Source organism: Plecotus auritus (genome assembly GCF_963455305.1).
Source record: "Plecotus auritus genome assembly, chromosome: 6".
NCBI lineage: Eukaryota > Metazoa > Chordata > Mammalia > Chiroptera > Vespertilionidae > Plecotus > Plecotus auritus.
The window spans coordinates 146,407,742-146,430,698 of NC_137773.1; the positions used below are offsets into that span (position 1 = coordinate 146,407,742).

The 22,957-nt window shown below is 52.1% G+C and overlaps 1 protein-coding gene across 1 annotated transcript; it reads left to right on the top strand.

Annotated features, from left to right (window-relative positions):
- Positions 1–2,221: 2,221 nt before the first annotated feature.
- On the top strand, positions 2,222–22,768 carry RBP1 (retinol binding protein 1; the record flags this gene model as incomplete). The annotated part of the gene is given in 5 exon segments (XM_080675264.1): positions 2,222–2,365; positions 2,367–2,469; positions 2,899–3,077; positions 20,975–21,076; positions 22,531–22,768. Coding segments are annotated over 5 exon segments (582 nt in total). The 3' UTR covers positions 22,585–22,768.
- Between the last annotated feature and the right edge of the window lie 189 nt (positions 22,769–22,957).

Here is a 22,957-nt window from a genome sequence, read left to right on the forward strand (position 1 = left end):
AGTGACAGCCAACTTCCAATCAAGCATCCTGCCTCTAATGCCCACCCTCACACCCAGCCCCCAGCTGCAAGAAGCAGCACAGTCAGCACCGGGCCCAGCCCTCCTGGGAGGAGACCTGAAGGGCAGGAGTATACTGACCTTTCGGGGGACTAAACAAAGGCAGACAGGAATGGGCACACCCCCCCTGAATTAAGTGCCATGTGCCAGCTGGCCAGTGGGGCACAGTGAGGTCAGGTGAGTAGGAGAGGTCCCAACTGGCCAGAGGAGGGCGGAGCGGCCAGATTGTGGTTCTTTGGGATGGACCTGGGAGGAAGGGGATGGTGAGGAGAGGCAGGCCTCTGCCTAGAGCATGAAGGGACTGCTCTGGGCATGGTAGAGGGCTGGCACTGGCGGAGCCCCGCTGTGTGCCAGGCACTGTGCTGGACATTGGCATGAACCATTTCAGGAGACTCAGCACAAAGGGAGAAGGTTGAGGAGGGCGAGGAGTCCATTCGGCTGGGTGGATGTACAGGGGAACAGGGAAAGGAGTTTGGACTAGTTGGGGGTGACTAAGGAATGACGAGTTCACTGTTGAAACCTTTGGCTGCACCTCCATCCCAGTGAGTCAAGCCAACAGGGAAGCCCAGCTAGCCCTGGTTAGAGGCCCTAGAGAACCAAGGCCAAGCCAGGACCCACCCAACCACCTACCTGAGCTGAAGGGTTTCTTCTTGCACATTTAGGCTGGGCAGGGCCAGGATTGGCTGTCCCATCACCTGGCTGTCCCACTGAGATGAGCTCTGGGCTGGCTAGGGAGGGACATGGAGCCAGGGCCTTGTGGGAGCCACTGGTGGCCCGAGCATTCCCAGAGCCAGGTGGAAAGAGAGGAGACCAGCCTGAGGAGGGGTACAGCTGTCAGAACAGTGGGTCTCATCCAGGGGTGATCTCCCCCACCCTTCCCAGGGGCATTTCACAATGTCTGGAGACATCTTTGTGGGAGGTGCCACTGGGATCTAGCCAGGGATGCTGCTAAACATCCCACAATACAACCCCCGCCCCAACAAATAATTATGTGGCCCAAGATGGCAATAGTGCCAAGGCTGACACCCCAATGCAGAGTAAGGCAGGTAAGGGGCTGAACTCCAGGCCACTCTCTCAGATGAAGTGACCCTGCCCTCAAGAGGAGGCATCCTTTCCTAATGCAGCCTGATGCATGTGGAGACTAAATGGTGTGTGTGACGGGGGGTGGGTGGGGAGGGGGGGTGGCAGGGGGTGGCGGTTGGGAGGGAACCACTGTCAGGAAAAGAGAATGTATCTGCTGTCACCTAGGCTGTAATTTGTGCAAAAAGTAATTTCAAAGAGATATTTAGTCTTTAATAGAGGGTCAAAAAGTCAGCCCACACGATGTTGTCACCTCCTTGTTGGCAGAGAGAGAGGTTTGAAAGCACTGTGACAAGCACTCAGGTGGGAAATGAGGTGTGATCAATGATCTTCATTGTAAAGGATGAGAAACAGCATAAATGCCCATGGATGGGGAACAAGCTGGATAAACAGTAGATTACCCTGCAGAAGAAGGAGGACACTTTGTTGCAAAGAAGAAAATATGTACAGATATGGAAATGTCTCTAGAATATATCAAGCAGAATATAAAGAAGCAGAGTGCAGAACTCTGGTGTGCTGCGCTGCCATTAGGTGACAGGGGTAAGACCAGCAGTATATTAATAATTGCTTACATTTGGGTAAAGCAGTGGATCTCAAACTTGTGCATCGGAACCGCCCAGCGGGTCTTTTTGGCCACACTTCAAACAACAACAACTTTGCTTTTATTGGGGGGAGAGAGGGGTGTGGAGGGAATGTGGAGAGTGCCCCACTTTTCTCCCAAAGTAGAATTGCCCAGCTTTCCGGACCCCGACTGGGCGCCCACCGGCCTGGCCACCGGCGCAGCGCTTTAGACAAAGGCCTATAAAGTGGCCTCTTTCCTTAATCGCTCCAGCAACCCAGAGAGACTGTTTCCCAACCGTCAATGGCCGCCGAATGTGAGCAGTTCATGGTTTTTGAAGGAATCCTGCAGGAACCGAAGAGTTGGGGCCAATAAAGCAACATGCCCCCCGCCCGCGCCCGCATTTCTTCCTTCATAGATGAGCTAACTGAAGGTCTGATGGAAGGTGGCCGCGGGCCAGGGACAAACCTAACCCTCCAACATCCCGACCCCGCCCCCGCTAAGGAAGGAGGAGCGACGGCTACCATGGATCCTCCCGCGGGCTTTGTGCGAGCTTGGAATCCAGCTGTCACCGCCCCACTTGAGGGCGCACATTTCCGGGCTGCCCACCGGCCGGGTCGCTTCGGTAGCCGCTGCCCCGGCAGAGCCAAGAGCTGCCCCCGCCCGCTCCGCGGCCATCCGGCCCCAATCGCCTCCCGAAATGCCCGTCGACTTCACGGGGTACTGGAAGATGCTGGCCAACGAGAATTTCGAGGAGTACCTGCGCGCGCTCGGTAAGCCACTGCTCGCCGAGCTTGGCCCGGGGCGCCCCGCGAACCCCTCCGAGGCGCTCCTCCCCAGAGCCTGCGCGAAAGGGCGGCCGCCGGGCTCCGAGGTGGCCAGCAGGCTTGAACTGAAGGATGGGGGTTGTCAGGGTTCATTAGTGGTAAATATCTGAGAGTTGGCTCTAGACGTGGATAATTTCACTAGGAACGTTGGGCTTGGTTTCCTAGTTTTTTAAGGGTTAGCATAAGGGCGGAAAACTTGGTTGCAAAGAAGAAAATAAAGAAAAAGGCGCAGATTGGCTGCGCACAGACAGTGCAAGTGAGAGGGAACCCCAGCTGTTCTCCCGGGGAGCTGGCTCCTTGGGCCCCTCTGCCTTAGGAGCAGTTCTCTGAGTTTTCCGGCCCACTCTTTCCCCCCTTCTGCCCGGCACCCTGCAGATGTCAATGTGGCCTTGCGCAAAATCGCCAACTTGCTGAAGCCAGACAAAGAGATTGTGCAGGACGGCGACCATATGATCATCCGCACGCTGAGCACTTTCAGAAACTACATCATGGACTTCCAGATTGGGAAGGAGTTTGAGGAGGATCTGACGGGCATAGATGACCGCAAGTGCATGGTGAGGATTTACTACACCAGCATCTCCTGCCCAGGGGGCCTGACCAATGGCTGGGCTAATTCATTTGAGAGGGGAACAAGGGCCCTTGTATTCTTAGGGACCAGGGATCTTGGCCCAGTGCCCCAAGTAGGCAGCACCCACTCATCAGCATCCTCCTCCGTGCAAAGCGGATGGTTATAGTTATAAAAATTTCAGCTTGTTTAGTCCCTTCTGTGTCCCGACATGTGCTTTATACACTTGACTCCGCCTAATCCTCCCAACAACCTTTGAGGGAGGCCTGAGCACACCCATTTAACAGATGAGAAAACAGTCTCAAAGGGATGAAGTAACATGCCTGGAGCAGCACCGCTAGGGAGGGGTGGGCTGGAATTCCAGGCATGTCTGTTGACTGTTCTCTGGCTGCACTCTGAGTGGTGGAGGAAGAAGAGAGAGCAGGAAGGGAAGAAATAAAGAAGAAACACAGGAAACCCCCTTGAAGTGTAAACTTCCCATATGACCTAGCATGAAGCCACTCTGGGAAGCAGGGGCCACCAGGATCCCTGCCAGAAGCCTTCTGACCTTCCCCTTTCTGTCCCCAAACTGGGATCTGGCTCCTGACCATCCATCCCCGTCCCCACTGTCTTCCACTCTGTGATCCATCCCTGTCCCCACTGTCTTCCACTCTGCGTTGCTGAGCTTCCTTTGAACCTTGCAGCCAACACTACTGGAAAGGTCAGCTCTCTGCAGCTCCAGCCAGAGGCTGCAGCAATGGGGGGAGGAGGTGGAGACCCGGCCCCAAGGGTGGGAAACTAGTGACCGGGGAGACCCCAATTAGTGCTGCCACAGCAAACTCCGGAAGGTCAGCCCCAGGCCTCCATCAACATTCTCTGGTCACTGGGAGGTCAGGATACTCGGGTCTCCCTTTCACCGTCTTGGGTCCAGAGCTAGTTTCTGCTTATTGATGAGGCCCTCCCTCTTGTCCTCCCCTCCCCCTTCTGTTAATACAACCCAGTGAGGGAGGGTAAGTTCCCCATATTATGCAATAGCAGGCTCCCCAGGAGAAGGGACTGGCAAGAGATGGGATCTGAAACCTAGGTCTTTGGACTTTGAAGCCCACGCTCCAGCTTTCGGCCAGGTTCCTCTCTGCTGGTAGGCTGTGCAGAAACCAGATGACTAAGACTCTTTAGGACAGTGGTTGAGGAGTGCTGGTGTCTGGGATTGAGGAGCCCCTGGAGGACTCATCCTCTATTGTTGATTCATCTGAAGGCAGTCAGGAGTGCGTGTGAGCCTGCTGTTTGGAATGATAGCAGAAGAGGGGGCAGCCGCCCTGGAGTGTCCTTGGAGAGGCCAGTATTGGGAGAAAACACTGTTGTGTCTGTAAAGACCCAAGGCCTCTTAATCTGCCCAGAGGCTCACTGTGGGAAAGGTCTGCCATGGTGAGGTGGGGGCCCTGCCCTGCCTTTCAGACCTCTGCCCACGATCCACCCTCTGGCCCGCTTCATGGACTTGCACTGTAAGAACAGTCGTCCCCAGCTCACTCTTGGGGAACTCACAGAACACAAAAAACATCTCTGTTTATTTTGGGTCACCCACAACCTCTGGAATGTGTTGGCTTGAACCTGGCTAATTAGCTTCGTTCTTTTATTCCCTCTATTAATGCAGAAAATATTCATTGATCACCCAGGAATACTAGCTAATACTCAAGTGCTTACTATGTACCTGGTACTGTTCACATTTTATTTTAATTCAGTCTTCACAACATTTTACAGATAAGAAGACCGAGGCAGGACTTATTGTGTGGTCTCTGGGAAGCAAAGTAAATGGCAGAGGGAGGATTTGAATTTGGTCCGTCAGTACCAGAGTGCCTGCTCTTAACCATTTCACTATACCCACCTCTTTCTGACATGTTAGTAGTCACTGTTCCAGGGGCAGGGACACAGCCCAGCACGCACAATCCCTGCTGTGCGGGAACTCACAGTCTTTGTGGTGGAGACACACAGTTCAAACACTGTGAGATCAGTGGTGACAAAGGGAAGCGCGCAGAGGAGGGATCCAGAGGAGTTCTGGAGAGGGTCACTTCGGTACTTGATGATAAAAGAAAAGGAGGCCCTAGCTGGTTTGGCTCAGTGGATAGAGCGTCGGCCTGCGGACTGAAAGGTCCCAGGTTCGATTCTGGTCAAGGGCATGTACCTTGGTTGCGGGCATATCCTTAGTAGGGGGTGTGCAGGAGGCAGCTGATCCATGTTGCTCTCTCATCGATGTTTCTAACTCTCTATCTCTCTCCCTTCCTCTCTGTAAAAAATCCATAAAAAATATATTTAAAAAAAAAGAAAAGGAGGAAGGGAGGGTTTGGGACACAAAGGAAGGGACACGTGGCCACCTTCTTTCCTTAACCCAGCAGTAGGACAATGGTAGGTGAGCAGAGCAGGGACCCCAGCGGCTGGGCAAACCGGATGACATCGGGCAAGACTCCTGGTCCCTTCTGCTGTCCCAGGACTCACTAGATGGCCACTCGCTTACTTTGCTGTTGCCCTTTGGGGAGGGACGGCCCCTCTGCCCAGGCCTGCCCTTGGCCCCTGCCTCGCCTTTCTCTCCTGACTGCCCAGCTGGATGGCGGGCCATGGTGAAGAACGTGCTATGGGAGGGTTAGAACAGAATTACAGGAACTGCCAGCCTGAGGCTTGTGAATGTAGGGGAGCTGCATGCCAAGATGCCATGCTGGCTGCGGTCTTTGGGCCCTCAGGGGCCTGAGCCAGGTGGTGGCCCCTTCTGCTTCAGACACTCTGTACCCATCAGCCAGTCCAGCAGCTGGGAGGAAGCAGCTTGTTCTCAGCATCCGGTGGCTTCATTCTAATATGTTCTTCCCAGCACATTACAAAGGTGTCATTTCTCACCTGGGATCATTCATTCAGGTGGGGTTCATTCCTCTCTCGGTCCTACAAGTATTTCGAGGTGCTGGCTCTATCTTTGCAGCCCTTTTTACTGAGATGAATCATATGAGAGTCCTGTCCTCACGGAGTTCAGGGTAGTGGGGGAGACAGGCCACAGCAGCCAGTCATACTGTGATGTGTGCCATGGAGGGAGGAGAGGCAGAGAGGGACCTCCTCCTGGCTCTGGGAGGTCAGGAGAAGTACCCACAGGAAGTGGAGTCTAAGCTGTGGCTTGAAGGATAGACAGGAAGTCACCAGGCAAACAGGAAGAGGATGAGAGGAAGGCCAAGGCCAAGAGAGCAGCACTTGATAAGTGCTATTTCGGACCTATCCCATACCAGGCCCTGGACTCAGTGTGGGGTCATGGAGGTAGCACGGCCTCCTGGAGCCCGCAGGCCAGTGGAGGAGACAGATGCATCTTCAGGCCGTTGCAGCCCAGTATTGTGATGGAAGCACAGTGGGTTGAGGAGCATAGAACTGGAGTTTGGGGGGCAGTGGTCATGGAAGGCTCCCTGGAGGAGGTCACAACTGAGTGAGGCCTTGAAGGACAAGTAAGAATTAGGGTAGACTTGGAGAAAGGATAAAGCATTCCAGGCAGAGGGAACCATATGCACAAAGGCCCAGAGGTCAGAAAAGGCCTGTTGGGAGGAGGTATCAGGAAGTGAGAGAGGTGCAGTCTGGAAGACTTCAGTGTGGCTGGCGTGCAAAATGTGGCCAAAGGAGAGAAGTGATGAGGATTTAAGGAGCCCACAGCCTCAGGGAGCCCTTGCTGGGAGAATTATGGTCAGCCTTCTGGAAGAGGCGTGGTCAGCCTGCTGGGAGAGGCGTGGTCAGCCTGCTGGGAGAGGCGTGGTCAGCCTGCTGGGAGAGGCGTGGTCAGCCTGCTGGGAGAGGCGTGGTCAGCCTGCTGGGAGAGGCGTGGTCAGCCTGCTGGGAGAGGAGTGGTCAGGCTGCTGGGAGAGGCGTGGTCAGCCTGCTGGGAGAGGCGTGGTCAGGCTGCTGGGAGAGGCGTGGTCAGCCTGCTGGGAGAGGTCAGGCTGACATTCCTCCAGGAGGTTCCCTGGCTCAGAGATCTCTGACCCTGCCTCTCTTCCATGGGAACAAGATAAGTTTCCTAGCCAGAGGGTGAAATCTGGCCTGCAGATGTGTTTTGTTTGGCCTGTGCAATGTTTGAAAAATTTCAAAGCCTATTGCCAATTATTGCCAAAGATTGTAATATTTCATAGAAAAAAATCCATATTTCTAGCTGTTCTTACAAAAAAAAAAAATCAAGATGCTTAAAACACTGGGTGCCTGATTATGTCTGTGCCATGTGGCTCCCTGAGACACTGTCACAGCTGCCCCCCTAGATGGAACAGTCTCCAGTTTACGAAGTCCGCTCACCCCACCCTGTTCCCTGAAGTCAAGGATCAGCTGGCCCATCCTCATCGTTGTGCCTTGGGTTCCTGAGTAGCTCGCTAAGCGATGGCTCCCTAAGGGCAAGCCAGCAGCAGCAGCAGCATCACAAGAAACAGGTTCTCCGGCCACGCCCCTGGCCTGCTGAATCAGAAACTGTAGGCATCTGGCCAGCAATCTGGGTTTCACTGTGCCCACCAGGTGGTTCTGATGCAACTAAAGCTTTTGATCCACTGCTTTAGAGTAAAGAAACATCTCTGTGCCTTCGCCTCTTTAAACCAGGTGTAGAGAGCCATGTGCCGCTGGCCGGTTTCGTCCATCATCTGACCCCTGTGGACACTGCCATCCATGCCCAGAACCACCTGAAATGGCTCACCGTCTCTCCCCAGGCTGAGGCATGGAGGGATTCAGATCCGTGTAGCCAGAGTCACTCACAACGTTTTCACTCTGTTCTGTTCAGCTCTGACATGCCCCACAAGCAGCAGAGGCTGTCATTTGGTGGAAATGTATAGACAAGACCCAGGTTTTCTCCCCTGCCTCCTGCACGCCTTTATCCATCCGGATGAAATCTCCAGCCCAGTTTGAAACCATTATCATTTATTGAATCAAGCAGTTGTAGGCTGTGGCAGGGTGGGGGACCTTGAAAAAGGAAGGTGCTCCTCAACTTCAAATAGTGTCCCCCACTCTGGGGCCAGGGAATCCCTGGGAATGAGGAATGGCGGGGTTCTTTGTTCCCAGCTCCCCCTCGCACGAGCAGCTGATTCCCAGGAATCACAGCCAGCCTGCTCTGCGTGGTGGTGGCAGAAGGGCCATTTGTCATCCCACCATGGACACCGGGTCAGGTTTTCCCTGGAGGAAGTGGCTTTGTTCACGCAGGAGCCTGGCGCCTCTTCCTCTGGCTGAGGCCTCGCCTTCATAGTCAGCTCTGAACTCAGGATGACCCCTTCCACAGAGCCTGCCTTCCGCTTCCAGCCTCCGCCCCTCTGAGCGGTCCTTTGTTTTGAGTAAAAGGAGAAAAATTCAAATAAGAGAGGAGAGAGTCAGTCACTGAAATGGAAAGGACCCCTTCCCTCTCTTGGCCTGATTCCCACTCCCCAGAGGTTACTCCTATTACTGTTTCTGGTGGGTCTGTCTGGAAATCTTCCTCCATCTACTAATCAGTTAATTAGGCAATATCTCTAAAGCCAAAAAGGAAGGAAGGAAGGCCCACTTCAAATATTGGTGGTGTTTTTTTAATTGATGAGAGAGAGAGACAGACAGACAGACAGACATCGATTTGTTGTTCCACTTATTTATGCGTTCATTGCTTGAGTCTTGTATGTGCCCTGACCGGGGATTGAACCAACAACCTTGATGGTATCAAGACAATGCTCTAGCCCAGTGGTCGCCAACCTTTTGGACCTCACGAACCACCAGTGGTCCACGGACCACCAGTTGGCGACCGCTGCTCTAGCCATCTGAGCTACTGGCCAGTGCTGTATATTAGTTTTTCACTCAATGATATTTTTTAGGCATCTTTCTATATCAGCACTTACAGATTTTCTGAATTCTGTTCCTTTTAACCATCTATGTTTCCTTCCCTTCCCTCCCTGACTTTCTTGCTTCCATCTGTCCATCATCCATTCATCCATCCATCTACTTATATGTGGTATACATGAAATCCACCAAACTGCTGTTAACACTTGGGTATAAACTCTTGCCAGCTTTCTGATCCTCTTCTTGACGCATTAAAGAGATTTTTTTGGTTCTTGTTTTTTAAAAACACAATGCCAATGGCAGACGTAACTCCCTGGGCTGCAGAGCTGAGAATGCGTCGGATTTGGCAGCTTGTGGGAGCTGCCTCTGCCCAGATCCGGCCCCCAGCATTCGGCTGGGGCCTCTCCCGGGTGGGAACACGGAGGGTCTTTCATGTCTTAGCTGAAGTTCTCCGACCTTTAAAATCGTGTCAGCAGCATGCTTTTGAGGATTACTAAAGGAAGAATTAAAGCAACCCAAATAAAATTCACAAAGTAGCTTTCAGAAATCCCACGGGTTTGTTAGGTTTTGTTTTTTGTTAGGCTGCAACAAAGGAAAATAGCATGTACTCAGTTCTTACTAAGTGCCATGCCCGCACCAAATGATTTTAGCAATTTTCCTCTTTTGGTCCTCACAACTGCTGTTCTTAAGTATCATTATACCCACTTTACAGATGAGAATCTGGGCTGACAGAGGTTAAGAACCAGCTGGTGGCCGAGGAGGGATTCTAATTAGATAGTCTCTGTTACAAAGCCTCCCATGGAGCTCTGCTGAGGGCTGGCACTTACTGTGAGCCCCATCACAACCTGGAGGTAGCCGGTATTGACAAGGTGTGACTGTGTGGGGAAGAGTGACCTTAAATGATGGGCACAGTGCCTCTGTTTTCACATCTGCAAAATGGGCATCATGACTGCTGCTTACAAGGCACGTTCTGAGGACCATAGAGATAGTACAGGAGACTGTGCCTTGTGAAGCCACAATTCTGTGTGCAACAAAGGGCCAGAGCCCTCTGATGCTCTAGCCCAGCCGTGGGCAAACTAAGGCCCGCGGCCCGTTCGGCTGTTCTATCCGGCCCGCGGAGCCGAAAGAGCAGAGGGTTCTCTTGCTCTCCCCTCCGCTCCTTTACTTTGAATTTATATTAGTTCACACAAACACTCCATCCATGCTTTTGTTCCGGCCCTCCGGTCCAGTTTAAGAACCCATTGTGGCCCTCAAGTCAAAAAGTTTGCCCACCCCTGCTAGACTGAAGGTTTACCATCCCAGTCTCTGAGGATTTCCAGCCCATCACTGTCAACCCAGAGCCCTGGCTCCACAGGGCCTGGGAGCAGAGAGGTGGGCGGGGCAGGAAACCCCTCCACTCTCCCCTGCAGGCATCCAGAGTTAGTCAACTGATCACTGCCCTTAGGGCCCCATTTCCCCCTTGGAAGTCTCTGGAAACCAACCCCTCCAGCCCAGGTCCTATTGCAGACATTTCACATGTTATTGGGATTCATTCATATTGGACTTGGAGCTGATGGGACTCTCAGAGAGCAAGGACCATGCCTCCATGCCTGGTTCACAATAACTTCCTCCCTGGAAAGCATTTTTGTTGCTGTCTCTGTTATATAAATTGAGTTGTGCTAGAGCGCGCGCGCACACACACACACACACACACACACACGCACACACATCCTTGTCCTCCAAAGGGGAACCCCAGGTCCCTGTCCTGCTGCCTGAAATGCCTTCATCAGAGCACATGTATTTTGGTTAACTATCCAAAGACCACTCTAGGTGTTCCTTTAATATGTAAATACCCCAGGGTGCTAGCTAGCTGCCTCTAATGCCTGGGTGTCAAGGCGTCTCCTTCCTGCCTGCCTTCCCCCTTCTTTCCTTGCTGAGGATCCTAGAACAGCATGGGAGCACTCTGGGGAAGAACTGTATAAAGAAGAGGGGCCTGAAGGCAGGGCGTAAGGGTGCAGGGGAGCCCAGTCTGCAGCACCCACCTTTGTCAGCCTTGCAACAGACTGGCTCCGCCCTCAGAAAATGAGGGGAGAAATCCCATCTCACAGTGTGCAACGAGTCAGAAAAGTCACCTTAGAGAGCCCCCTTATGGGATTATAGTCCAGGAAAATCATTCAAAAGGAAAAAACAAGCAAACTTGTGGCCCTGTGTGGTAATAATCCTCAATGACCCACCCCACGTGAAGGCTACTACTCTGTGGCAGGCCCTGCCTCCAGCGATCCTAGAGGGAATGCTGCTCTCCCGTTTCACAGACAGACCTGAGGGGCCTGCCCCCATCACACTACTGGTGAGTCGCCTTCAGATCTCGGGGACTCCTGCTTTGTGTGGTTTACAGAACAGGCTGCCTCCTGCTGGTGTTCCTAGGTGCCAGATGACCACAGTGGTTAGAGTGACTGGCGTTTTAATTCCATAGAGCACCACGTAGCCATGTAAATGATCCCCGTGAAGATAAATGAAAAGTGTTTATGGGCAATCAGTCAACAAGTGCCACAGATTCTGCAGCTTAGCATCTCTTTCCCCGTTCCTCATCCCCACAGTTCTGCCTACTTCTTGCCTGTAGTAATGGTAACAACATCTCTTGGCTTACTGTGTGCCAGGCTGTGTTCCGTCGTGGATTGTTTTATTTAATGACTGCAGTATCTTCACATTGGTCCCCCTACCACTGCCCTCGACACTGCAGCCCAACCTTCCCGTTCTAAAAAGGGAATCTGATCATGCTACTCGAAGCTCAACACCGCCAGAGGCTCCCCAGGGCTGACAGGCAAGGCCAGGTCACACCTGCCTCTTTAGCCCCATTCCCTACCTCACACTGTATACTTTGCCTCCCCACCCCCCTTCCCCCTCCTCACCCTTTGCAGGTGCTTTCACTTGCCATCCCTTTTTTGTATTTCTCTGCTCACTTCCCTGGGATAAGGCCCCCACCTCCTCCTCCAGGAAGATAAGTTCTCATTGGTCAAGACCAGCCTAGGCTTAACTGCTCCATCAGTCTTGTCCTGACTCTCCATCCTCATTCTTGCCTTCTCCTCAGAGATTCCAGACAGTGGGGCCTACACCTTTGTATACCCCAGTGCCCAGCACCAGGGGCTCCAATGGGTTTGTTAAATGAGTGTTAAGTAAAAATAGCAGACCCTCAAACAATACAAATGGTCGCCATCGATCCTATCACTGCAAGATCCACTGCCATTTAATAATAGCTAAAGCGTGTCCGTATTTCCCACGTGCTAGGAATTCGAAGCACTTTCGCGCCTTCGTTCTTCAATCCTCACGATTCTCTGATGAAAATGCCAGAATCCTTCCTGTACTATCCATGAAGACAATGAAAGGCAGAACAGGTGTCTTGTCTGAGATCAGGTAGCCGGCAGAGCAGGGCTTGGATCCTGCTGGTCTGACTCTAGATGGTCACTAGAGAGAGATGACATCGTTGTTATGCTAAGGGGTCAAAGCTCTGGATTAATCCCTCTGAGAAGCTCTTGAAATCTGAAATGCAGTGTCCCTCTGCAAAGCGGTCGTGTCGGGAATGGACTTGTCGGGTGCAGAGGAGTGACGTCTGGTTTACCGTCCCCGATAGTGGAGGCTACTGTGCAGGCCAGCAACCCCAGCTTCAGGGGCTGCGGGCAGCTGCTCCTGGCCCTCCTTCAAGCTCTTGCTTGTCCACAGCCCAGCTGCCTCTGAGACAGGGCCTCGCAGTCTGGCTGATTTGTAACCAGTTTAGCTCTGGAGCCAGACTGTCATCTTTGGAATCTCATCTCTGCCACTTATAACCTACTGCCCTTAAGCAAGTTACTTCAGCTCTCTGTGCCTTTACTTGTCTGTGAAGTGGGGATAATTATACAGTAAGGGGTAACTACTCCCTGGGGAGGAGCAGATGCAGGAAAGCCCGCACACAACTGCTCTAGCGATATGCGTTACTAATCCTCGCACCTTGTGAACCATGTCCATCAAAAGACAAATTCTGGGGCCGGAACGTGTGAGGGGACACCTGGCCATCCAGAGAAAAGCTAGCAGGGTCACATGAGCGGAGGTAGGCCCATAGACACAGGCTGGGCAAGGGCAAGGGCAGGGGGAACTACTGCTTACCAAGTATTGTATGTGCCCGGCACTGAAACTGGTCCTTGCAGCCCCTTGTTTCATTTCCTCCTATGGCTCTGTTCCGTGGCAAACCCATTTTGCAGATGAAGAAATGGAGGCTCAAATGTGGAGTAAATTGCTTGAGGTCACCCAGCAGGAAGGAGGTGGGCATGGGTTGGAGCTCAGGCCTGCCTCTGTCCTGCCCAAGGCTCTCACTGGGTCTCTCCTGAGTGCCCAGCTCCTGCAGGAGAACTGCTGCCCCGTGGCTGGGCCAGACCCAGGCCCGCAGCCTGCAGTCGGCGCTATTCCACGGTGACGGCATCCATGGCAGCACGGTGGTCCTGTGGGCACAGGGGGCAGCGCAGGATCAGAGTTGGGCAGAAGGGGTTACACCACGGCTGATGCCTCGCTGGCTGTGTGGCCCTGCATGATGACCAAGTGCTCCAGGCTGAGAAAGTCAGGGCCCTGTCACACCAGGGGGCCCTGTCACACCAAGGGACCCTGTCACACATGGGGCTAACCCCACTTTATAAGGCTGACCTAAGGCAGGATGAACAGCCACGGTGCCTGGGCTATCTTGTCTTAAAAAATGGGTGTTCATGGCCTGAAAAATAACAAGAGTATCCCTACTCATTCAGCAAGTGGTGATGTGCCTTTTCTCTGCCAGAGATTCTAAGGTGGGAGCTGGCATCCTTCTGGGACTAAAGGATCCAGACCCCTGACCTGCTCCCTCTTCCCCGGTTACTGAGCCAGCATCTCTTATCTCCTGGGAGCTGTTCGTTTCTGTTCTCCTTGAAAGATTCAAAAAACAGAGGTGGACTCTGCCTTTCAGAGCCCCCCTGAGCCTTTTTGGCAGGACGGCGTCCCCTTATGCCCCTCCCACTTCTGATGGGCCTGATAATCCTTGCCCTGGCTGAGGAGCAGAGCCGGCTCTGCCTGCCCGAGAAGCAGACATCTGGATTCTCCATTGCACCAGGCTCGGCTGGTGGAGCCACAGAGATGTGAGGCTGAGGAAGAAGAGAGGCTGTGAGTGGTCTCCCAGTAAATTCAGGGGTGGGAGGGTTATGCCAAGAGTCCAGCCAGGCAATGCCCCTCTTGTTGCCCCTGCCCTTCCTGCATCCGACCAGGCTGTGCCCTCTGCCTGGGAGTCTCTCATGCTTCTTTTTCAATTTTTACTTTATAACCCAGCCTTTACGCAGTTTTTTGGTGTCAATTCCAGCATTACCTCCGATATTACCTCTTCCAGGAACCCTTCCCTGCTGGACCTCTGTCCCCACGTCAGAGGCTGATGAGGAGGCTTCCCTCTGGCATAGCTACATGCCGGCACCTGCCTGTAACCAGCACTTCCCGTTCTGCTGGAATCCTCTGTCTGCTTGTCTTCTCCAGTAGGGTATGACCTGCCTGTATTTCCAGCACCTGACGCTGGTGTGCAGGCGTGGAACCCACAATTGCTGAATGTTGTTTCCTTGCACAGAACCGCACTGCAAAAGCCTACTGCTCATTCAAGGGTCAGATCAGGGCACGGCAGAGTGCAGTAGCCAAGAGTGCTACTAGAAGGACATCTCATCTCCCCACTTCCTGGGTGCATGACCTGGAAGCCTCAGCCTCCACATCTGTAAAATGGAGAGAAGCATAACTGCTCCAGGTGGCTTAAGGGATCAACTTGCTGCGACCCATGTTCTGTTTAATGTCCTGCCCGGCACGTAGTACGTGTTCAGTGTGTGTTGTTAGGATGATGATAGTGACAGTGATTCTCTTCCACCAGGAAGCCTTCCCAGCATCCCAGGCTGGGCTAGGTGCCCATCACACATCCCAGCATGGATTGTGGGTAGGGTCCATCTCAGTGTACACATCTGCCTTCCCTGCAGGCGGAGCCCAGCCTCAGGGCCACCCTCAGTGCTGGTCCCCTAGGACTGCATGCAGTTCCACAGGAGCCCTGCGACCATCTCCAGCCCCATTGCCCTCGTCCCCACCCAGAACCGTGGCCTCCTGGGGCCTCAGGATCTCTGACAGTTTTTTGTTTAAAATTGATTCTGGGTACTTTCTTACATGTTTAAGGAGTTTTTAAAAACAACATGTCAAGAAGAGTCTTAACATTTTTTGGTTATGTTTTCTTTGTTGTTTGGTGTTTTGGTTTTTTGTTTGTTTGTTTGTTTTTTGAGCGGAGACAACAGAGTCTTAACATTTTATCATTGTGTTTGCCCTAAGAATTAGTTATCATTTGCTATAAGCTTCTTTGCGGTATTGGAATTGCAGTCTTCCATGCCCACAAAGGCCTTTTTGTGGCTTCGTTGGTTTGTAGTAGTTGCTTTTAACAGCGTTTATGTCCCTAATTACTTGTTCACATTTTAAGGCCTTACTAATTTAGTTTTAATCTGCTTTTAGAGTGAATTGGCTTTCCTTTCGCATGTGCTGATTTTAGATAATTGCTAGCCCCCTAGGAATGGATCAGAGGAAGTGGAGCCAGGCCAGCCACTCAGCAGCAGCCTGGCCTCACAGCAGCGCATGCTCTCCTCAGCCAGAGAGAATGGGCTTAAGTGATGGCTCCACTCCTAACCCCGAGGTGGCTTGGGCTGGTGACTTAACTAAGCTTTGTTTTTATCAGCTTTAAAGGTCAAGTGGAACACTATGGAATCCTCCCCCATAGCACTAGGCACCTGGCAGGTTCTCTGTGACCCTCCTTGCCCTTCCCACAAGGTCCAGAGGCTGAGAACTTCCGCATTGTCCCAGGAGCCCTCAAAGGGTAAAGCATACTTTAAACTCAAACTCCGGGAGGAATGGCCAATTGGCATCGTTTAGTAATTCACATCACGTGTAGAAGTACACTGTCTGGTTTTTTCAATTCATCCCCCAAATTTAAAGAGCACAGGTTTGGAGTCAGACCTGCGTCAATCCTGGCTCTGGCCTCTGCAGGCAGAATCACCGTGGACAAGACCTGCCCTGTTAAGCTCTGGCTCTAAAACCACAGAAAACAAGATTCACTCCCAGCCTCTGGGCGGTCCATAAGCAGGGGGCCTCCTAGAGCTGGGCGGGCAAGTGTGGAGGGATGAGTGAGTGATCGTCCCCCAGCCCCGCTCACAGGAGTGGGAGTTTGGACATGTGGGAGCTGTAACGAATGTCACAAACTCTTGGCAGCCAACTTGAATCCCACTAGTTGTGGTTCATGCCAGGTCACTACCAAAGATAAATCCACTCAATGGGAATGGTCTGTCACTTCTAGTACAGGTCACTTGCACAGAGCAGGGAGGCTCGAGGCTGCCCTGGGACATCCTTCCTCAGGCGCCTGCAGGAGTCAGGTGTTCTGTCCCTGGTCCCCGTGCAGCTGTGCCAGCTGGGCTTTCTAAGTGGTCAGGGGAGCCAGACAATGGCTTTTAAGGTGACAGTCCTTTGTCAGAGTGATGCAAAGCTGTCTGCATTCATCTGTTGGTGCATGTCTTTTTGGGAAAGCTGCTGACAAGGCCGAAGTGTTGGAGGCTATTCATTTTTAATAGAAAAGTTAGACTGGCTTTGCTTTACAACCAGCTGCTCTGGGCTCCAGCCCATTGGCAGACTGTTAGGTGGTCTGTGCAATGAGAATTGCTGTTGAAAGGGAGCTGAGTATAGCCATACTTCCCCCCTTGTCCTTGGATTTGTCTGGGCTTCATATCCAAGGTGACGTCCCAGAACTCACGGGGTTGAGGACTGGAGGCAGCACTGCCCATGCCCGTGTTTTGTACCATGTCCACCTCAGCCCCCAGAGCAAGCGTGTCAAACTCAAAGGCTAACACGGGCCAAATAAACAAGGTCTAAGTTTATGTGGGCCACAACAAAACAAAAGCTTCAATTTTCATAGAAACAGGTTCATTTCAATAGAGACATGCTGAATATAAAAGGCTGAAATAAATGAGTAATCATTAACATAAAATAAGAGAACATTTTAATAAAAATGAATATTTCTTTTTGAACATTAACTTACCAGACACTGAATAACTGCACAAATTAGTAAGCGTAACGCAAATAAACCTGTTTTTCTTGTTATCCGAAAGCAAAATATTTCCTGTTGCGCACACCAAACAAGTCAGTCCAAGACTAATGACGTGGCAATCGGCTGCTAAAATATTCGCTGCTAGTATTAGTGGAGAGAAACGGTGCACCTGCGCATAAGGTGCGTAAGGGAAATGAATGCAACACAATTATAGTAATCAGTCATTAGCGAACGTTGTAATTTGTTATTCATAATTATGTATAACAGGATATTGTAAAAATTAAGTTATGAAATTTTTATTAAAACATTTCTTATATACGTTATATTGACTGGGCCACAAAAATATTCGTTGTGGGCCGCATGCGGCCCGCAGGCCGTGAGTTTGACATGCTTGCCCCAGAGCATCTGCCACTTGAGAAGTATCAGGAACACACTTTTGGCTGAAATTTCCCCCATGAAACCCCAATTAAGTGGACTCTGCAGGGTTAGGGTCCAAACTAGAAAACTAGACTAAATGAGATCTGGGGTTCCCAGGACAAGCTGAGCCCCTGTCCCAGACCTCACTGCTCCAGGTCTAGCAAAGGGGGCTGCCTGCCTCCTGCAGAGGCGGCCACAGAATGGTCTCTTCTTGGGTCCCAGGAAGGTGGTTATCAGAAGTTCTGTTTTGTGTCATAAGGGAACAAGGGACCATTGTTTGTTACCAATTCCCCTTGCAACATTGCCTTTTTCCTTCTTTCCTCTCCATTGTTTGTAGGTAATCATCCTCCTCCCTGGCTCCCCACCCCCCTTTTCTGTTCTTAGGATAAATCTGATTCTCTGGGAAATGGGTGGTTTATTCCCACAGGACACAAAGCTTAAAAGGAAACTCCCTCCCACCACAAGCGACTGTGGGGTAGAGGCAGGAGAACTAAGTCACGCTTTTGGAGTCATCACAGCTATCTTTGGGAAGTCTCCAAACAGATTTTCTTCTTAAACAAAGACTTTACAGCAAGCGGACATAGCCCTGCTCCTTGGCGCCCAGCTCAGCAGGTGGCACGGCCTCCTGTTGGAACCACATCTCTGGGAAGGGAAGGAGCTTCTGAAACACTTAGTCGTGATAAATAGCACGCCCATCGGTCTTCACGAAAGACTTTAGTTATTGTCCAACTTCCACAAGCAAATCCCATTCATATCTGAGCTCTGCCTCATATGCCAGCCCTAATTTTAAAAAAACAGAAATATATATGTGTATCAATAGAAAATAACACTAGACAGAAGTCTAGATGTTAGAGTAATTATCTCTGAAGAAGCAAGATTCCACACATTCTTTTCATGACTATGTTCTTCTTAGAGCATTCCTTGTGTTTTCCAGTACAGAGGGTATGAATATGCTCATTGACGCTCCTGTTTCCAGTAGAGGCAGAAGTATGTATATCGTAGCCGAGAGCCAGTGAGTCTCTCTTGACCTCTGATGAGTCTGGAGCCTTCAGTATGCAGAGTAGACTCTGGATTAGCACACGAAGAGAAGCTCTGTTAAGGTATTCTTAGGAGGTCCTTGACGTCCAGAGCTGCCTGATTTCTCAGTCCCCTCTCCCCTTCACAGGCCGGGGTTGGACAAGGCCCAGTGAATGGGCATCTTGTCTTGTGACTTGAGGTCATGACCCATGACAAACCTCGTCAAACATGAACTTCATTATGTTCTGACTTGGAGGTGGGACCTTCTCTCGGGCTTGGGGCTGGACATGTGCCCCGAGTGAGCTCTGCAGGGGAAGAGCCGCCCCCACCCCAAGTCCTTCTGTGCCCCATCACCCCCAGGGAACATGCTTCAGTTGGATTTATTCCTGTGGGGGAACAGCTGGCTCCACCTGTCACTCTTGTGCATGTGTCTCATTGTGGCGTCATCCCAACAGCAGGGGGCAGTAGTGATCAGCAAGCCCAGGAAAGAGATTGGTTACTAGGCAGGAGAAGGTGGTCCTCCAATGGGGAGTGGCCACACTCACCCCACACCCATTCCCAGATTTCTCCTTCTCTCCTGAATCCTTATCAGGCTGTTGCTGACTGTCCCGACTCAGCTGAGCCAGGGCAGGAGCACAAGAACCCTAGAACCCTACCACTGTACAGCTGGGCCTCTGACCCCCTCGCATGACAGATGGGAACACTGGGGCCCAGAGAAGGGACTTGCTCAGAGTCACACAGTGAACCGGGGCAGACGGAGTTCTAACTGCTTTAGTGAGGAAGCAGGCCCCGTGTGGAAGGGCTATTCAGAGGGAGGCAGGTGGCTGCAGGTCAGGGGAGATGCCCACTATACCTGTGCACAGGCCCCAGCCTAGACCACCAGCTCCTGGATTTTCTCACCTCTAAATTCCAACACTCTGAGCCCCGTATTTCTGGGTGGGCCCTTGCCGCTCCAGTAAGACCGTGATGTCTCCCCTCCACACAGGCTGGGCCTCCTGCGGTCTGTCTTCCCTTCCGCACACCCAGCAACTGGCAGGGCACCCAGTGCTCAGGGAAGATATGAGAGCTCAAGGTGGTGGGTGCGGATGGGTAGCGAGCACCGACAGAACAGGGGACCTCCTTCTCTCTCCCCACCCTCCCCGGGAACCTCCCGTGGAGCTTCCCGAGCACGTCTGTGCTGTCTCGTCCCTGGGCCTTCGTCTCATGGTGGTCTCTCAACAGCCCGCTCCCCACTCTCCCTTCCTGTGCTTCATCTCCATTCTTTGTCGCTCAAGGCCCAGCCCTGGAGCCTCCTCCTCCCAGAGCCTCGCCTTCCCTGACTCTCATCTGGATTCCCGCCACCTTGGTCTGTAACTGGTGACCCTCGACCACTAGGGAAGCTGTGAAGTTCAGTGGGGAGCAGGACTTCAGGGCCCTGCAGGTCTGTGTTCCAACCTGGCACTGCCACTGCCCATCTGGATGAACTTGGCAAGTCTTTTAGCCAGACCTGTAAAACGGAGATGCTAATCCATGTTCCACATGGACAGTCAGGAGGATATAGAGATGCACAGGGAGTGCCATTCCTACCTACAGTTGGTATTTATATCTGGGTTCTCCGTAAGATGAACAGCTCTTTGAGGGCAGGAGTGTGGTCTTTTTGGTGTCCCAAGACCTTGCAAATGAATGAATGAATGAATTCATTCTGGGGATGGGCAGAGAAGTTTGTGAAGTGTGCTTTTCACCAGCAAGATGCGGGATAGCAGCCCTCACCGCCCCCCCCCCAGACCCCCCCCCCCACACACACACCCAGTGTGCACTCTGCCCTCGGAAGCCCCTCCTCCCTTCCAGCCCCAATTCTCAGCCTTGGCTCATAGCCCCACCTCAATGACATTTTCTCTCCTAATTACCCTTTTAAATGAAATTTGTTAAAGGTCTATGTAATTTTTAAACTGATTTGCATATTTTAATTTTTTGTTGTTGTTAATCCTTACCCAATGATATTTTTCCATTGATTTTTAGAAAGAGTGGAAAGGAAGCCGAAACCGGTTTGGCTCAGTGGATAGAGCGTCAGCCTGCGGACTGAGGGGTCCCAGGTTCGATTCCGGTCAGGGGCACGTACCTTGGTTGCGGGCACATCCCCAGTGGGTGGTGTGCAGGAGGCAGCTGATCGATGTTTCTCTCTCATCGATGTTTCTAACTCTCTATCCCTCTCCCTTCCTCTCTGTAAAATATCAATAAAATATATTTAAAAAAAAAAAAAAAAGAAAGAAAGAGTGGAAAGGAGGGGGAGAGACACAGAGAGAGAAACATCGATGTGAGAGAGACACATCAATCTGTTGCCTCCCGCACGCACCCAGACCAGGAGCCAGGAATTAAGTCTGCAACTGAGGTAACTGCCCTTGACTGGAAATCAAACCCAAGACCCTTCAGTCCTCAGGCCAGTGCTCTATCCACTGAGCCAAACCGGCTAGGGCTGATTTGTATATTTTAATAAGAGCACATGATGGACAGGGAGTATTAGGCTGCAAACTTTCTGTGAAATTGACTGGATGATCAATTGGGGCTGCCTTTCCTCCAGCCCTCAAGGGGCGTGCTAGCTCAAGACTGACATAAACTGTTTTTTTGCTTGGCAGACCACGGTGAGCTGGGACGGGGACAAACTCCAGTGTGTGCAGAAGGGTGAGAAGGAAGGACGAGGCTGGACCCAGTGGATTGAGGGTGACCAGCTGCACCTGGTGGGTTCCTGGGGCGAGGGTGGGACAAGTCCTGCTGTGGTTCCTATTTTTAAGATGAGGGCATAGAAACTCACCTCCAAGTCACACAGCTAGAAAGTGGCAGAACTAAATGTACTCCCTATTAATGTCTGTTTCCACCATGCCAACTGTGGCAGGCAAGCACCTAGGACAGTTCTCTAAGCTTCTCTAAGACATGATCTCAACAATCCAGGTCGGGGAGGAGAATCTCAACTGTGGCCCCACTCACCCTGCCCTCCAGCCTGGGACCTCTGGACAAAGCCACTTCTGCTCCATGCATTGCCTGGAAAAAGCACCCACAAATCCAGAGAAGGGACCTTAGCATCCAGAGGGCTAGACGTTTCCTCAGAGAGGAGACCTCTCATCACTTCTGTGCCCTTGGACTTCCCCCATCCATCTTCCTTCTAAGAAAGGAGCCTGGTCCAGGTGACCTGGATTCTAGTCCTGACTCACTGGGTGCCTTTGAGTAGGTACCTTCCTCCCTCCAGCTCATCTGCAAAATGCATCCTACCACGTAGGGGTTCTGCCAAGATCAGGGTCTGCAAGAGCTTTGGGACGTGTACAGGCGAAGAGGCGCAAGGGCATTATTTTCAGAGGCAGCTGAGGATGATACAGAGATCCAGGCTGCAGTGCCCAACCTTGAGCATCTCCTCCCTGGGCCTTACTTCCTCAGCTGCAGAAGTGAGGGTAGCTTGTGTGATCTCCACGGGCCTCTCAGCTCAGTGGTTCTGTGGCTCTGTGACAGAGGGTGCAAACTGGGGGCCACAGGCCTCTAGCCTTAAAAAAAAACAAAAACCCTTGGGAGGGGTGGCAACACTGTGCTGCCATCCCCCTGGCAGCCGTCAGCAGAGCTGCCCTGTAGGCAGGGCATGGCTTTCTTGGTGGTATTTTAGTACTACCTGGGAGTGTTTAATAATAGCCACTTCAGTACCCCACCCACTGAGACGCTGATAGAACTGGTCTAACCTGGGCCCAGGCATTTTTCAAACTCCCCAGCTAACTCCAGCATGCAAGTAAAGCTTGGAACCAGCATGCTAGTTTGCCACCCAAGTCTGTGGCAACCTGTTGAGCCCTTTGAGGGGTCAGGTCTTGTGTCTGGACCTGATTTCTTCCAAGGCTGAGCACAGACCTGTCCTGGGTTTAGGCCTGAGGTTCATAGAATCTTTTGGCCCATTAGGAAGACAGTGGGAGCATCAGAGGGTCGGTCTTGTTGGTCAGCTCGGAGCCACATCAGTTTCCCAACCAGCTCTGTTCACAGGCTGTAGCCTCATGTACACTGATCCAGTTCAACCAACTCTCCACGGAATTGGTTAGTTCAAACCAATTCTTGGGAAGAATAGAAGCCACTGAGTATTTTCTAAGTTGCTGCCGGTAGATGTACTGACCTCTCATGTGGCCTTCGTCTGGCCAATGACAAGCATCTGTGTTTGTTGCAGGAGATGAGAGTGGAGGGTGTGGTCTGCAAGCAAGTGTTCAAGAAGGTGCACTGAAGCGGGCAGACCTCGGTCTCGGGGAATGAGTGGCATGGGCATGCGGGCCAGGGTCCCGCTCTGCACAGCATGGGGCAGAAACGTCCAGCCACCTCCAGGTATCGGTTAGCAGCCTGTCTCTTGGCCTTGTTCCTTTCCCTTTTCTTAGAACAAAACCACCCCAATAAAAGTGCTCTCTGCTCAAGACGTCTCTTTGGAGAAGCTTCGCAACCCCACTGTGCTCACTGTTTCTCTGGGGCTTCGGAAGTCAGCTGCCTCTGGTGCCACCCCTGCCAGAAGCGGGGAATTCCAGCACAGGCCTGAAGATTTAGTCATGATGGTGCACCTGTGTGATCTTTCCTCAGGGCACCGGCTGGGGTCTGGGGTGTGTAGG